At 42.1% G+C, this 14077-nt stretch overlaps 1 protein-coding gene across 12 annotated transcripts in view; it reads left to right on the top strand.

Moving 5' to 3' along the window:
* ZBTB38 (zinc finger and BTB domain containing 38) overlaps positions 1-13159 on the top strand; it is a 135535-nt gene extending 122376 nt beyond the window's left edge. For all 12 annotated transcript variants that reach the window (XM_068280489.1, XM_068280487.1, XM_068280486.1 and 9 more), the window contains one exon: positions 2610-13159. In XM_068280489.1, the coding sequence (XP_068136590.1) occupies positions 2630-6400 (3771 nt within the window). In that variant the 5' untranslated portion in view covers positions 2610-2629 and the 3' untranslated portion in view covers positions 6401-13159. The remainder of the gene's footprint in view (positions 1-2609) is intronic.
* Positions 13160-14077: the final 918 nt, after the last annotated feature.

Here is a 14077-nt window from a genome sequence, read left to right as displayed (position 1 = left end):
CCTTCTTAGACATCTGCTTACCATCTTAGACATGCTGGTTGTGGGCGGCTAGCGGCATTCATTTGCTAACACAACTTCAGTATCCTAGGTAAGTGGAGATTTGCATGCTAGGATAATTTCCTGCTTGTCCTTAGATGGAATCAGCAAAGCGCAATTACATCACATGCAGTTAGACAAAAAGGAAAGTATGCCTTTTATAAATGCCTACTAAAATCAAAACTGTACAAGCAAAATTCTCATAGTGTGTAAATTACCTTAAGTATTACCTTTGGAAATGTGATTGGTAGCTGTGTTTTCTTGCAGCTGTGCACCCCTCCATACAGATTTAGGACTCCTTGATTCTGAGAAGTTTATTGTGGGCAGATTGTGGTGTTAGAACTGTTAACCAGCTACTTCCTGCACACTTCAAAACTGCATCCTTACACAGAATACACCTTTTCTACTGTAATACAGGAATGCTGGAACATTTACCATAGCCTCTAATTGTTTTTCCTACTTTGAGTGTCACTTAGTTTACCTGTCCTTTGGCTGTAACCAGAGGGCAGTGGTTACCAAACTTTTTTGGGTGAAGGCACCCTTGATGGCTTTGAAATTATTTCAAGGCACCCCTTGGCAAAAACAACTACCAAAATGCCGTTATGACCCTTATCAGGCGACGACCCACTCCAAGTAGCTAGTGATACTTATTAGGCACCGCAATTCCTCTCATGTTCAACTTCATCCATGGTTGCAGGGACTAAAGGTTAACTAGCAGGTAATGCAGCCACATTGTATATCAGTGTGCGGTTGCATTACCTGATGGTATTGCATAAAGGATGGGGATGCATGCCGAGGCACCCCTGAAAGGTGCCCGAGGCGCACCAGGGTGCCGCGGCACCCAGTTTGAGAACCCCTGCCAGAGGGGGAGAGGAAACCAGCTGTAGCAGAGTTTGGGAAACCTATGTAAACTATGACATGTATTCTGTGCACCACTTTGTTTCTATACACTGGTTATATTTACTTATCAATCTGATTGCTATTAAAGAGAATCAGTAACGTCAAAATGTCCCCTGGGGGGTACTCACCTCGGGTGGGGGAAGAGTCAGGATCCTAATGAGGCTTCCCACGCCGTCCTCCGTCCCTCAGGGGTCTCGCTGCAGCCCTCCGTACAGCGGTAACGTCAATATTTACCTTCCCGGCTCCTGCGCAGGCGCTCTGACGGCTGTCGGCTCCGAAGTAGGCGGAAATACCCGATCGCCGTCGGGTCTGCTCTACTGCGCAGGCGCAAGTCTCCGGTGCCTGCGCAGTAGAGCGGACCCGACTGAGATCGGGTATTTCCGTCTACTTCGGAGCCGAAAGCAGCCACAGTTGCCCCGCAGGAGCCTGGAAAGGTAAATATTGAATTGACAGTCGGGTCTATCGGCGGCTGTTCGGAGGGCTGCAGCGAGACCCCCGTGGGACAGAGGACGGCGTGGGAAGCCTCATTAGGATCCTGAGGCTTCCCCCACCCGAGGTGAGTACCCCCCAGGGGATATTTTTGATGTTACAGTGTCTCTTTAAAATATGTCTTGCTCTATTTTAGTCTGGATCCTGCATTCACACCATTGGTGGGAATGCAGGATCCAGACTGTAATTACAAAACATTCAAAAAAGGTCCGCACACTCCAGTGTGGTTCAATCCACGTTTATTCCATAAAGCGTGACGTTATGCCATTCAGCACCAACGAGTCGTTTCGGGGCCACGGAGGGTCCCCTTTGTCAACGTAACAAGCAGAATGGTACCATTCTGCTTGTTACCTTGACAAAGGGGACCCTCCGTAGCCCCAAACGACTCGCTGGTGCTGAATGGCATAATGTCACGCTTTATGGAATAAACGTAGATTGAACCACACTGGGGTGTGCAGACCTTTTTTTAATGTTTTGCTCTATTTTAGGGTTTAGTTGTGCTTTGAGGCTGATTTTATATTGGTGGTGAGCATTGCGGTGTGATTGCTCTGCGCCCCTCGCATCCTAACGTCAAAACAATCAATTCATACGACCCTGAGGCAGAGTGCGCCAACAGGGTCATATGCATAGGACCCCGGCACACTCCCTCACACATACCGCTTGCACGCCCTTTGCCACCCCTCGCCCTGTGACATACTCTTTGCTGGAAAGGAAGTATGTCACTGGGATTCCCGGCTTCCCTGTTGTATTTTGTCATTCCGCACATGCAAGCCGCACTGCCACCGCCAACAAATTACAAATTACATTTGCATCGCCTATTGCCTTCCATTTATTCCATTACCGCAGAAGGGGCACGGAAATGTGTTGTTGACTTTGCGGCAGGTCGGCCGTGAATCGTAAGTTTCTAGGGCAACGCGGCACGGTTAGTGTACTGGGCCTCATACACTTTATTTGCTGTTGCGTTACTCTGTGTGCAAAAAGCGTAACCCAATGCAAAAACAGTGCCCAAGTGTAAAAGGGGCCTAAAGTGAGCCTTGGGTACGAAATACTTACCTGAAAAAGGGCGGCCTCTGGTTCACCCCAAGGTTCACCTTGGGTAGATTTTAAGACCTCATTAATAAGTATAGGAGTGTATACATGCTTCTGCCAACTAAATATTTTCCATTTCTGTTGTTTCTCTACAGGGTCTCATGATTAGATCAGAATGTGCACTTCAGAAGACCTAGCGGACAGTCTTCATGGAGAGAACCTTCTCTGCAGTCTAAACGAGCAGCGCATGCAAGGTTTCCTGTGTGATGTCACCATTGTGGTGGAGGACACCAAATTCAAGGCACACAGAAATATCCTGGCAGCCTCCAGTCTCTACTTTAGAAACCATTTCCGCAGTCAGGGCATCTTAATTCAGGGAAATGTGCTGGAGCTCAATGATTTAAAAGCCGATACATTCACTGAGATCTTGAACTTTATTTACAGCTCTAAGATAGCCGTGAAGAAAAAAGAGACCCTGACTGATCTTGCAGATGCCGGCAAAAAGCTTGGTATAACCTTTTTGGAAAACATTAAACCGCCCAAGAAGTCCACCACTGTGGCATGCTCTACCGAACCTGAAAGAAATGTGCCACCTGCATATTATCGAGGAGAGAATGGTTTGAAATCAGAGGCTGTGGATAAAAAAGGAGACGACCCAGCTGTTGCCAATGGACCCAGAATTACTAATGCCTTTTCTATTTTAGAAACGGAAGTAAATGGCTTTTCTCCCCTTGATTTAAGAGCTAATTTTAAAAAGAGCTCAGGCCTCACTGAAGACAGTACCTGTGAGAATGGTGTGTGCAATGATGGAGAGCCAGTAAACACATTGGCTGAACATTCATATGCGGTATCTTCTGGAGATGCACCCTACAAGAAAGACTCTCCCTTTGACCATGGCAACAGAGTTAGTCATACAAGGAATGAGGAATGCTCAACCTCAGGTACAGTTACTGCTATCCAAGAGGCCAAGACAACCAACGGCATGCCTGTGCAAGAACCTCAGAGGTTTAACCCACAAGCTGTAATCCAGACATGTACCTCAAATAATGCAAGCTGCTCCTCAGAGCAGACAGCCAACCCAGCTGATTTCTACAACCAAAGGGAAAATGAAAGCATTTTATCACAACTTCCTCCTGGGAACCCCCCTGTCAGTCAGCCGTTCTGTGATGCTGGTCTTTTTCCTCTTACTAAAAAGCACCAAGTGACATTTAATTGCAAAAACTGCAACAAAGAGTTTGCTCACTTTAAACGCCTGCAGCGGCATGAACAAATCTGTTTTAAAGTTGGGCACATGGACAAAGAACTGAGGTTGTCCAACAGTCTTTCACACGATGCCTCTGTAGACAAATACAATCCTTCAGACCCAGCAAATAACCCGAATGCTCTGATCAATGGCTCCTCATCTGCAACAGACCACTTTGTTAAGATAGTGGATGATAAAATATTCTATGTTTGCATCGTGTGCAAAAGAAATTATTTAACGCTGTCTAGTCTTCGACGGCACTCAAATGTCCATTCATGGAGGAAATCGTACCCTTGCCATTACTGCAGCAAAGTATTCGCCTTAGCAGAATATCGAACCAAACATGAAATCTGGCACACAGGTGACCGTAGATACCAGTGCATATTTTGCCTGGAAACATTCATGACTTACTATATCCTTAAGAACCATCAGAAATCTTCCCATGGTATCGACCCAAGACTTGGGGTGGGCAATAAGGCAAACAGGGGGCTAAAACCTAGCATCTATCCTTATAAACTGTACAGACTTTTGCCAATGAAAAGTAAGAGGCCTCCACTGAAAACCCCTAGAACGACTGCACTAGTTACGCCCATTTTGGCCCTCCAAGGTCAGAATTCATTTGGTACTTCCACAGCTATTCAGACTACTCTTAGTGCACAGCCATTTGCTTTGGATAGCCAAGAGACTTTTTCGTGTACATTAGATGCTCCATCACAGAATGTGACAAGCTCAACAACAACTCAAGATATATGGCCTTTTGATATCGTACAGTCTAACAAAAATGAAAGTGTCTTGCCAGCCATGAAACCTAATTCTCCCTCTTGCGTTTCAGCTTCTACACTGAATCAGAGTGACAGTGCAGTTAATGAAAATCAGACTGTTCCCTCTGTTATCAACAATACCAGCGCCACACCCTCAGTGATTATGCATAGCAGCAGGGTCTCCTCCGTGATTATGCATGGCAATGCAATAACTGGAACGGCTACAGATGGAGTAGGATGGAATCACAACCGTTCCACTGTTTCGCCAGAAAAAGAAGATGCCAGTCAGGAACGTAATTCGGAAGCTGCAGATGTAAATGCAGCTACAGAAGTAGAGCAGCCTGAAGGGTACAAAAATGGAGACTCTCAGCAGGAACGTGAATTGCCTGTTTCTGCACCCTCATCTAAAAAATACAAAAGTGTTATTCGTGAAGGGAACAAAACTGAAACATACATAGCCAAACCAGCTCTTCCGGGTACTCTAGTCAGCAGTGGAATAGCTCCTCTTTGCCAAATCACCGTAAAGATTGGAAGTGAGGCTCTGGTGAAACGGCAGATCTCTGGATCCTCTTTGTTTTTCAGAAAAAGTAAAAAACCAAAGCATTCGGATTCAAAATCCAATAAATCGTGGCTAGACTCAGACGATGACAAGCGGGAAAGATGCTCCATCCGTCTTCGTAGATCTGATAGTCCCCCGATGGAAGAGGTTTGTGATGACGCTAGTGACCAAGATGTGTCTGACAAACCATGGAGACCTTATTATAACTACAAACCCAAAAAGAAATCCAAGCACTTTAAGAAATTCAGGAAACTGAAGAAAAGGAAAAAGCACAGTAAGCCTAGACACACCGACAAGGATGCAGATGAAGTAGATAAAAAGTACTCATCTGAAGAGGCTACTGAAGAAAATGTGAATAGTACAGAAGATCCCCCAGAGGCATTGGACTCTGAATGTCCTTCAAAGACAACTGAGCAGGAAAACACAGATGAACAGGAAGAGACAGTTGAACAGGAAAGGGCTGCTACAGAGTGGCCGTTGAGCACTAAGGATTCTTTTTGTGAATTGTGTCAAAAATCCTTTCGGAATCCTTCAACGCTGAAGATTCACATGCGGTGTCATACTGGAGAGAAGCCTTATTCATGTAAGGTATGCGGCAAGTGCTTCTCCTTCCCTGGAAACTTAAGCAAACATGAACGCATCCATCAGGGCGGAAAGAACTTCACATGTCAACATTGCGACAAAACTTTTTCCTTACATAAAACACTGAAAAAACACGAGAGGATTCACACTGGAGAAAAAATGTACGATTGTAAATTTTGCTTCCAGCAGTTCCTATACGTCTCTTCAAGGAACAGTCATGAGCAAAAACATTTAGAGGAACAGAATGATAAAGAGTTTGTTTGCGTTCAGTGTTCAAAAGTTTGCAAAACTGCTGCTGCCCTGGTCATGCACCAAAAAAAACACTATTTTCGAGGACTAAAGCATAAGGAACGTAAAGGCTTACAACCATCCGCCATGGAAGTAGAGAGCTGGGGTAAACCTGCAAGTAGCACTTATAAAGACTCAAAAACAACGAGGGAAAGGAGTTCAGCGAACATGCCTGAAAGTTTCCCTCTTTCCTTTGATGACAGTGAAGCTCCGTTATTGTCTTACAGCAGTAGTGTTACAGAGGTCAGCCCCCAGAATGTTAGTACTGCAAGCCCTGTAGAGAATGTAAATGCCATCGGGGAAACTAACTCCAACCATTTCATGACTCCACAACCTGCTGCATTACAAAGCAGTGTCCTCATGGATGTCCCGAAGGGCTGGAAGCACTGGAAGGTGAGACATTACAACCTGGAGGAAAATCTGAATTCTGATCACTCTTCCTTGAAAGAGAGCGCTAAGACTTTCACGGAGCTAAAGACAATGACCAGTTTTGATAACCCATTTGTCCCGTAGATGATTGTGGTGAAACCTTTTAAAACAAGCAATTTATTTTGTTTATAAACCATTTTGCTTCTAGTGGTCGGTCGCTGACCTAAAGAACCAAACATGGTTTAAAGTAGTCAAAGGGCCAGTAAACTAAAAAGAAAATGTTAGTTTTGTATAGGAGCAAATTACATGTCCTTACTGCATTGGGTAGCACCAGCCTAATCAACGATACTCCACATCACCATATTCAGCTAACTCATGTTTAAAAAAAAGGTGCAAATGAGTAGGATTTTATAGAAGACAGTAGTTGTACCATACGTATTATTGTGAAACGTCATCAGTATGTGAACCCTACTTATTCTTCATGTAAAGGTAACAGTATATAACCAAGCAATCTACAAATACACACTAAGAAATGAAGAGACATAGCTAAATACATCATATTGCAGGCCATAGTAAAGCAAACAACAAATATCATACATAGTTAAAGAGTATATCTAGAAAAGAGGAAACTGATTGCTGTCAGTTTTGTAGTTATTCATAAAATTGGTCAAAAATAGAATGAGAAGCTAGAACTCTGTGTAGGGCTTGGACCACCTTGATTACTGCTGTTAGCCTGCATTGTGCATTTTGCACACACGTTCCTGTGGCTTAGCTTGACCATCCGGTAGTCAATATTTTACCACATTTGATTGCTTTTATTCAATTGTACAACTATCTGCTGGCTCTAAATCAATATGGTGAGGAGGGGGAGATGGTGGGATGTTGACGGCTGTGTAAGTACAAGCTAGCAAGTTCAGTGGTATTGATAGATTTTTTTTTTATTAGATTTCTGCTGAAGCTTGATTTAGATTGAATGGAGCAAGGTGGTGAAATTATAGCTTCTGTGCAACAATCTATTACTCCTGATGCATGATAGCAATCATTTCACCGCATTGCACCGGGGATTAATAGATTGTTTGTCAAATTGAGCCACTTTTGAATAGCGATTGGCCATCTTTAATGAATGACAAACGAAAGCTGACCAGAATTTAAGAAATTGTTGCTGTAATATAGGTGTTCTGCTGTAAAATGCATATGTATATATATGCCGCCGTTGAGTTTAGCGCAGGGTGATGGCTCACCCTGCTGCCACTCGCATTCCTGGCGGTGTTAAATATTATTCCCCCTCCTGAGTCGTAGAAACTCGGAGAGAGAAGTAAATTGGGGTTCAGCGATCGCTGTAACCCCAAATTCCGTAAGTGCGGGTCACGGACTATAGCAATACTGCTATAGCGGCGCCCAACTCGGGCACTACACAGCCGACGCTTGGTGCCGAAACCACCTGCTCCTTGTAAAGTCCCTGTAGACATACTGCTATGTTCACTTTCAAGTTGATTTTGTTCAAGGACTTTAACTCGGTTAACTGGGTTAGAGTCCTCTTTGACAGAACAGATCTTCTTTTAAAACAATATTTTGGGTTTGGATTTACATATATATATATAAAATTTACATATAATCTCTACCGGTAGGGATGTAGTTCAGCGTATCTTGCCTTTCACCTAGGGCTGGGTTCTGGCTTTTTAAAATATTTGTGAGACATTTTAAAAAAACAAAGCAAATTTCTTGAGTTCACAGTATTTTAATATGGTTTTAGAAATAATGTGATGTATTTGTCTATGCCTCAAGAAGTTTCTGCTTATTTTGCTGTTTTGATTAAGTTTTTTTATGTAAGGATCAAAGTAGGATGGCCATATGGGTGACTAGTGTTGGCGTTTGAATACAGGTTATTGAAATTTGAAAACCCGAATCTGCCTGTCACCATACTTCAGCACCCCGAGATGTGGACAGGGTCAGGGGGAGTTCACTTATTTGTGAACTTCCCCTGACCACGTCCACATTTGGAAAGATGTGGCAAAGGGCAGATTCGGCTTTCTAAGTTTCAAGAAGCCAAATTCGAACAGCAACTCTATTGGTGACGTTTCACATAGAAGGGATCACTCCATCTACTGTACAATACTCTGAATTGCCTCTGCAGGACACCTCCACAGCCACTTTTCTGCCAATCCAAGACATAACAGCAAAAGTTGTTTAGGTGATACATTTAATGACTAACTGTACAAGATTTTTTTGCAAGCTTTCAAAACTTTAAGTTTCTTCTTCAGGCATGTTTCAGAACTGGATCAGAACCATATGGCAAAGAAATCTTGTACAGTTAGTCATTAAAGGTATCACCTAAACAACTTTTGTTGCTCTGTATTCGGATTCTCTCCATGACTAATACCGGACAACACGCAACTAACTTTTCTGCCAATCACTCTTAACACAAACATGCAACGTTTTCTCTCAGTTAGGCCTTCTTGTGAGCAGAACTGTCTTCCTTACCTACAAACTCGCACTTGTTGTTCAATATAAATATTATAACTTTCCTATGTGGCTTCCGAGGGTTATAGCTGACCCTTTGGCAGAACATACTGTATAAACATGCACACAAAGCCATGTAGATATGTAGATATGCACATTTATGCTATAGTTCTTCCACCAAAGCAACGTAGCAGTTTGATCTTCCGTCCTCCTTCTCATGTCTATGCATAGTGTTTAAGCTTAAGATCTATGTCACACAGGCAGGTCTCTTGCCAGGTACTCAACATTATACTGACTGCCATAGGAAGCAGAAACAGTCAGATTTTCCCAACTAAAGTCTGCGTAAGGAGAATGCATGCTAAAACGTGATTGATTTGTAAGTCTTTGAAATGGATCCTGGTTTAGGCTGCACAGGAAGAAGTGAAACTTGATCACGACCAGCCAATCAGAGAATTACAAAATGATCCACAAGTTCTCCAACAGGGGAAATTGACTATCTATAGTCATTATTGACCAAGCAGTTTCTCGCTGTTACTACCTGAATCGATGTTGTTACTCAGTCTCTAGCGTTATCAGTGATGACGACATCCGCTATGTTAAAATATTTGGGCAATTTCCTGATATCATTTGCGTCACCAGCAATAGAATCACCTTGTTGTCATGGACCAAAAGCCACTTCACACTTGAAGGTTTCTGCTGCCTTTCATTGCAGAAAGTCTACTTTGATGCAAAGTACTATCCATTACTATCCATTCTAATAAGCTCTAGAAACATTTCTACAACTACCAGATTATTATGGAAATGCTTTTTATATAGACTAACATGCAGTTTTTTAGTTTACTGGCTCTTTAATACAAAGTCAAGTGTTAATAAGTGTTAGCTTCTCAGAGCTGTACATCTCTGCACTAATTCTGTGTATAATGGTCAGCTTACTACATGTGTTCTTGCTAGCAGTTAGCCAAATAACACGTTCTGAACAGTTTGTAGTACAGTATAAGTTTGTTAAAGGGGCAGTCTCGCTCATCTACTGGGAGGGCCCGCAAAACTAAACATTCCCTTCCTTCCTAATGGAGCTGTTTTATTTTCATGATGTCTGAAGCTCATACAATTTTTTTTTTAAATGGTTAGACCATCAGCAGATGTTTAAAATGGCACTATCAACAAAGATTGCACAAGTCCCCATTGGCTGTCTATATCAACTTGGAAGCCAGTGAGGTATTTTTGTGTGGACTGCTTCTTTAAATACTGCATATTATACTACACACAGAAAGTACTGTACAGCATTCTATACTGTAATTATTGTGTTATCTAGGAGACAGCTCATTGCAACCAGGGTCAATAGAAGAGCTCTATCTCATGCATCTGATCAGCACATAACATTAGGTGAATTATATTGTTAAAGTGTACCAGTATATGTGAAATGATGAGATAAACGTGTATGTACAGTGCAAAACATATTAATAACCAGGCTATTTTACTTATTTTATTTTCCTGCCTGAAAGAGTTAATTTCTAGGCATGTAAATGACAGCTACCTGTCTTGTTGTCGGGAATACAGAAAACCTCTCTGATAAGCAAATTACAGCCATAAAAGTTTTCCTGGCAGAATACAACTTCTGAGGACAAGGATAGATAAAATACATGAACTATTGACCTTTTTCTAACTCTGGGACACTTAATAGGCTGCCACTGATTAGAGACCATAAAACATTCAACCTACTTTGTAAATGTTTAAATATAAAAGAAAACCATGGGATACATAACAAAGTCATTCTTAGGAGTAGGAAAAAAATACAATTGTTTATCTCATCAGTTTACTTTCACCTCGGGTTCACTTTAACACAGTGAAAGCATATTTGTCATCAGTTGTGCATTGCCCATTCAAAAGATAATATTCTGTAATGTTATATGAAAGAATCTAAAATAGATGATAAATGCAGGAACTAGAGTATATGGAAAGTAATTTTGTCTATGCAACCAAAGGATGTTTTTACATTTTTATAATGAAAAGAGAATTTCTAGTTTAGATGGTAATTTACCCATACCCTATGTAGTAACATATGGTATTGGTATAGCTCCCTAGAACTTTAGACTTTACCTGGAGAGACACCTGGTGGTGAAATCTAACCTTGCAGCACAACCATTCATGTACACTATTAATCTGGGAGCATTAGCTAAATAAGGGACTACAGTCCAATAAGTAATTGGAACAAAAGTGAGGATAGGGCTTTGCCAGCACTTACTATTTGTCTAAGGGAGGAGGAGAGGCAGAGGGATACCTTTTAATCTACATCTACGTTTCTAAGGGTATTCGGAAGTGCAGGCACTATCGAACATCCCTTGGGAACTCTGCAGACCGTTTATGAACAAACGTGTTGTTTGCTATGAGTTGGGGAATAAAGAATGAATACATATCTCTGGTGCCAAATTGTCTGGAGAAAAAGCAATAAACCAAAAAGATTTAACCCAGTAAATTGCTCTTTCCCCAAGTAGAGTTGGCCTATGATCTTAGGGACACTTAAGCTGGCCATACGCTATTAGATGTTTTAATAGATTAGACATTAGATTCAATAAAACCATCAAATCTAGCAAAAACCTAGGGAACTGTCAATTGAGTTCTTATCAAAATATCCCCTGAGAAGTGATTGGGAATACTTGTTCCGTTATCGAACGGCTGGAGCTCACAGGGCTGTATTTAAGAGCAGTGTGCAACTGACTCAGAGTGGGCAGTATTCCAATTGATATTCAATCCAATTTTTGCTGAAATGTGGTCAACATCAGATGCTGCAAGTTGGTGAATTAATCAGTATTCCCACATTAGCCATGGTGGTGGGTGGTGAAAGTTAGCAGTGGTGGTTGGTTAAGGTTAGCCATGGGGGAGTGGTTAAGGTTAGCTATGGGAGTAGTGGTTAAGGTAAGGCACCGATAGTGGGAGAGTTCAGTGTGAGAATAGGGTTATGTTTAGCTTTAGTAAAATATCAGTATGTATTACCAATATTGTACTATTGTCATTTCCACTGTTTAACAGTCGAATATTGGTAAATCTACAGATATTCTACTATTGGCTTTTCTGGGAACCCAAATGTTCCTGGCACCCTGTTTCCATGTACGCCCTCCAGCATTTGTGCCTACAGACATACAATAATTGCCACATGTGACTTGTAAATTGTCAGATCGGGCAATGAGCGTTTTGTGTCTCTGCAGCTTTTGGATGCTCAGAAGTAGAGGGTGTATTTATCTGTAAGCTGGATCCTTCATTAAAGCAGACCTGAATAAAGCAAAACCAAATAACGATGAGCTGATACAATATGGTGTCAGTTGCCACAGTCACTGATCCACAGCAGTGTCCTTAGTGTTTAGCCTTCCGGTGCGCTCCTGCAGCTTAGGTCCCCTAAAACAATTCGGATCGTTTTAGTCCAAGTGTGTTCAGGCTGACAACTATGGGGCAAGCAAGAAAACTATACCTTGTATCTAATTTTATACCTGCTCTCCCCCTACCTTCTCCGCAGAGCAGCACACACCGATTGGCAGAGAGCCAAACTCTGTGATGCACGGAAAAGGCCATTTGAAGCTTTTAAGAATGATCGTTTTGGACAAACGTTATTGCAAGTGTCTATGGACCTTTACAATCGATCTACCATTGCAGTCCCTTTTTCTTGAGGGTGCTACAAGTATGGAACCTTTGATTTGGTTCCTACAACTCTAGACTGTTTTGGCATGCAGTTACCATAAATCAAACAAAAGTTTTTGTAGCGATAATATAGTGACCATTAATCCACACCCCATTCACTTACTAGCTGTCAGAACTTCCATACAGATGTGGCAAGCACTATAGCTATCAATGCATTTTATTGTGGCTTTTGCTAGCTGGATGGTGACCACATCAGGAATGGCACTCTAAACAAACGCTTGTATCTGCCCTCAGTTGTATTCTACTACTGAGATAGTAGAATTGGGTGTAAGTTATAGTTTAGCACTTTATCGGGTTCATGACTCATGAGCTATGTTAAAGCCCCATACCTGCACATTGCCTTTTTTTTAAAATAATGGCAAAATAAAACACTTTAGATAATAGCCAAACAATATGGGTAGAACCGATGTTTTATTTAAACGCTTTTCTTGTTGAATACATTTCATAAAGCATTGTTAGAGTTTGTTAAAGTAAACCTGAGTTAAGGGGAAAATGGATTATGCATAACAGCTGACGTTATTGAGGCTGTGACATTTACTTACTTTGCCTCCACTAAGCACTCCTACACTTTGGGTCCCTGGCTCATTCTTTGGTTTTAAGACCGTATTGTATACAGCCTTACTACTACAACAGAAATGTAGGTAGGTCACTAACAAGGCTTGTTGAACTTCAGTGATGCCCCACCCCACCCTTGTCATGACTCTCACCAGCTACTTCCCCTTCTTACCACCCCCCACCCCTGGCAACATCACCTGGCCTGTTCATACACACTGAGGCCATACAATGATCACATGGGAAGAGGGGAAGGTCTTCACAGCTTTCAAGCCATATGGCCTCAATTCACTAAGATCATGCTGGAGATAATAAGGCAAGAGATAACTTGCCACCACACAGTGAGAGCGTTATCTTATCTCTTCATTCCTTAAGGCCCATACACTGCCGGGCGGATCGCTCAAAAGCAGTCTTATCACCCGAACGACAGTCTGTACACACGCCCGATTTGGCGTGCGGACGACTGAACGACGGGACGTTCAAACGACCTGTCGTTGGCAAAAATCCGCCGTGTGTATGGGCCTTTAAGTTGCCTCCTCTGTAGTTAAGTTGCCTCCTCTGTAGTTATTTTCACATGCAGTTAATTAACAGCCTGGGCCATATGCAATTCACTTTTTCACCTGAGTTTTCTCCCAGGAGATAATTTTTCAATTTAAAATAACTTTTTAGCACTTTTCAACTAAAAATGTACCCTTGTAGACTTGCCATTGCTCAGTAAACCATGATTGTGACTGCAGCTAGTACTGCTTAGGTGGTAGGACAGCAAACTGTACAACTTTACTGCCAGAGAGGCAGTGATCAACTACAGGGCCATTTTATGGTTGTATAGTGTGTTGTTTGATCATAGTTAGGGATTGTGGAAGGTTAGTAAGTCTATGGTTGTGTGATTGCAGTCATCTGAATGCACCTACTAAGAAAAGTTTGTTTCATTAAATCCACAACAGTGTGGGTTTAGTTAAATCCCTACTGAAGTTGAAAACAAAAAATCCATACTGAAGTTAAAAACAAAAACTCTTATTCTCCCCAAGTTTAGCAGTGTATATTTGTAGTTAGTGGTGGTGAGACCTTAACGTCACCATTGACTATCACACAGGGTGTAAGGGGCACAGTGCCTCTTTT

Source organism: Hyperolius riggenbachi, chromosome 4 (genome assembly GCF_040937935.1).
Source record: "Hyperolius riggenbachi isolate aHypRig1 chromosome 4, aHypRig1.pri, whole genome shotgun sequence".
NCBI lineage: Eukaryota > Metazoa > Chordata > Amphibia > Anura > Hyperoliidae > Hyperolius > Hyperolius riggenbachi.
The sequence above is the reverse complement of the archived record's forward strand: the minus strand, read 5'-3'. Positions and strand labels throughout refer to the sequence as shown.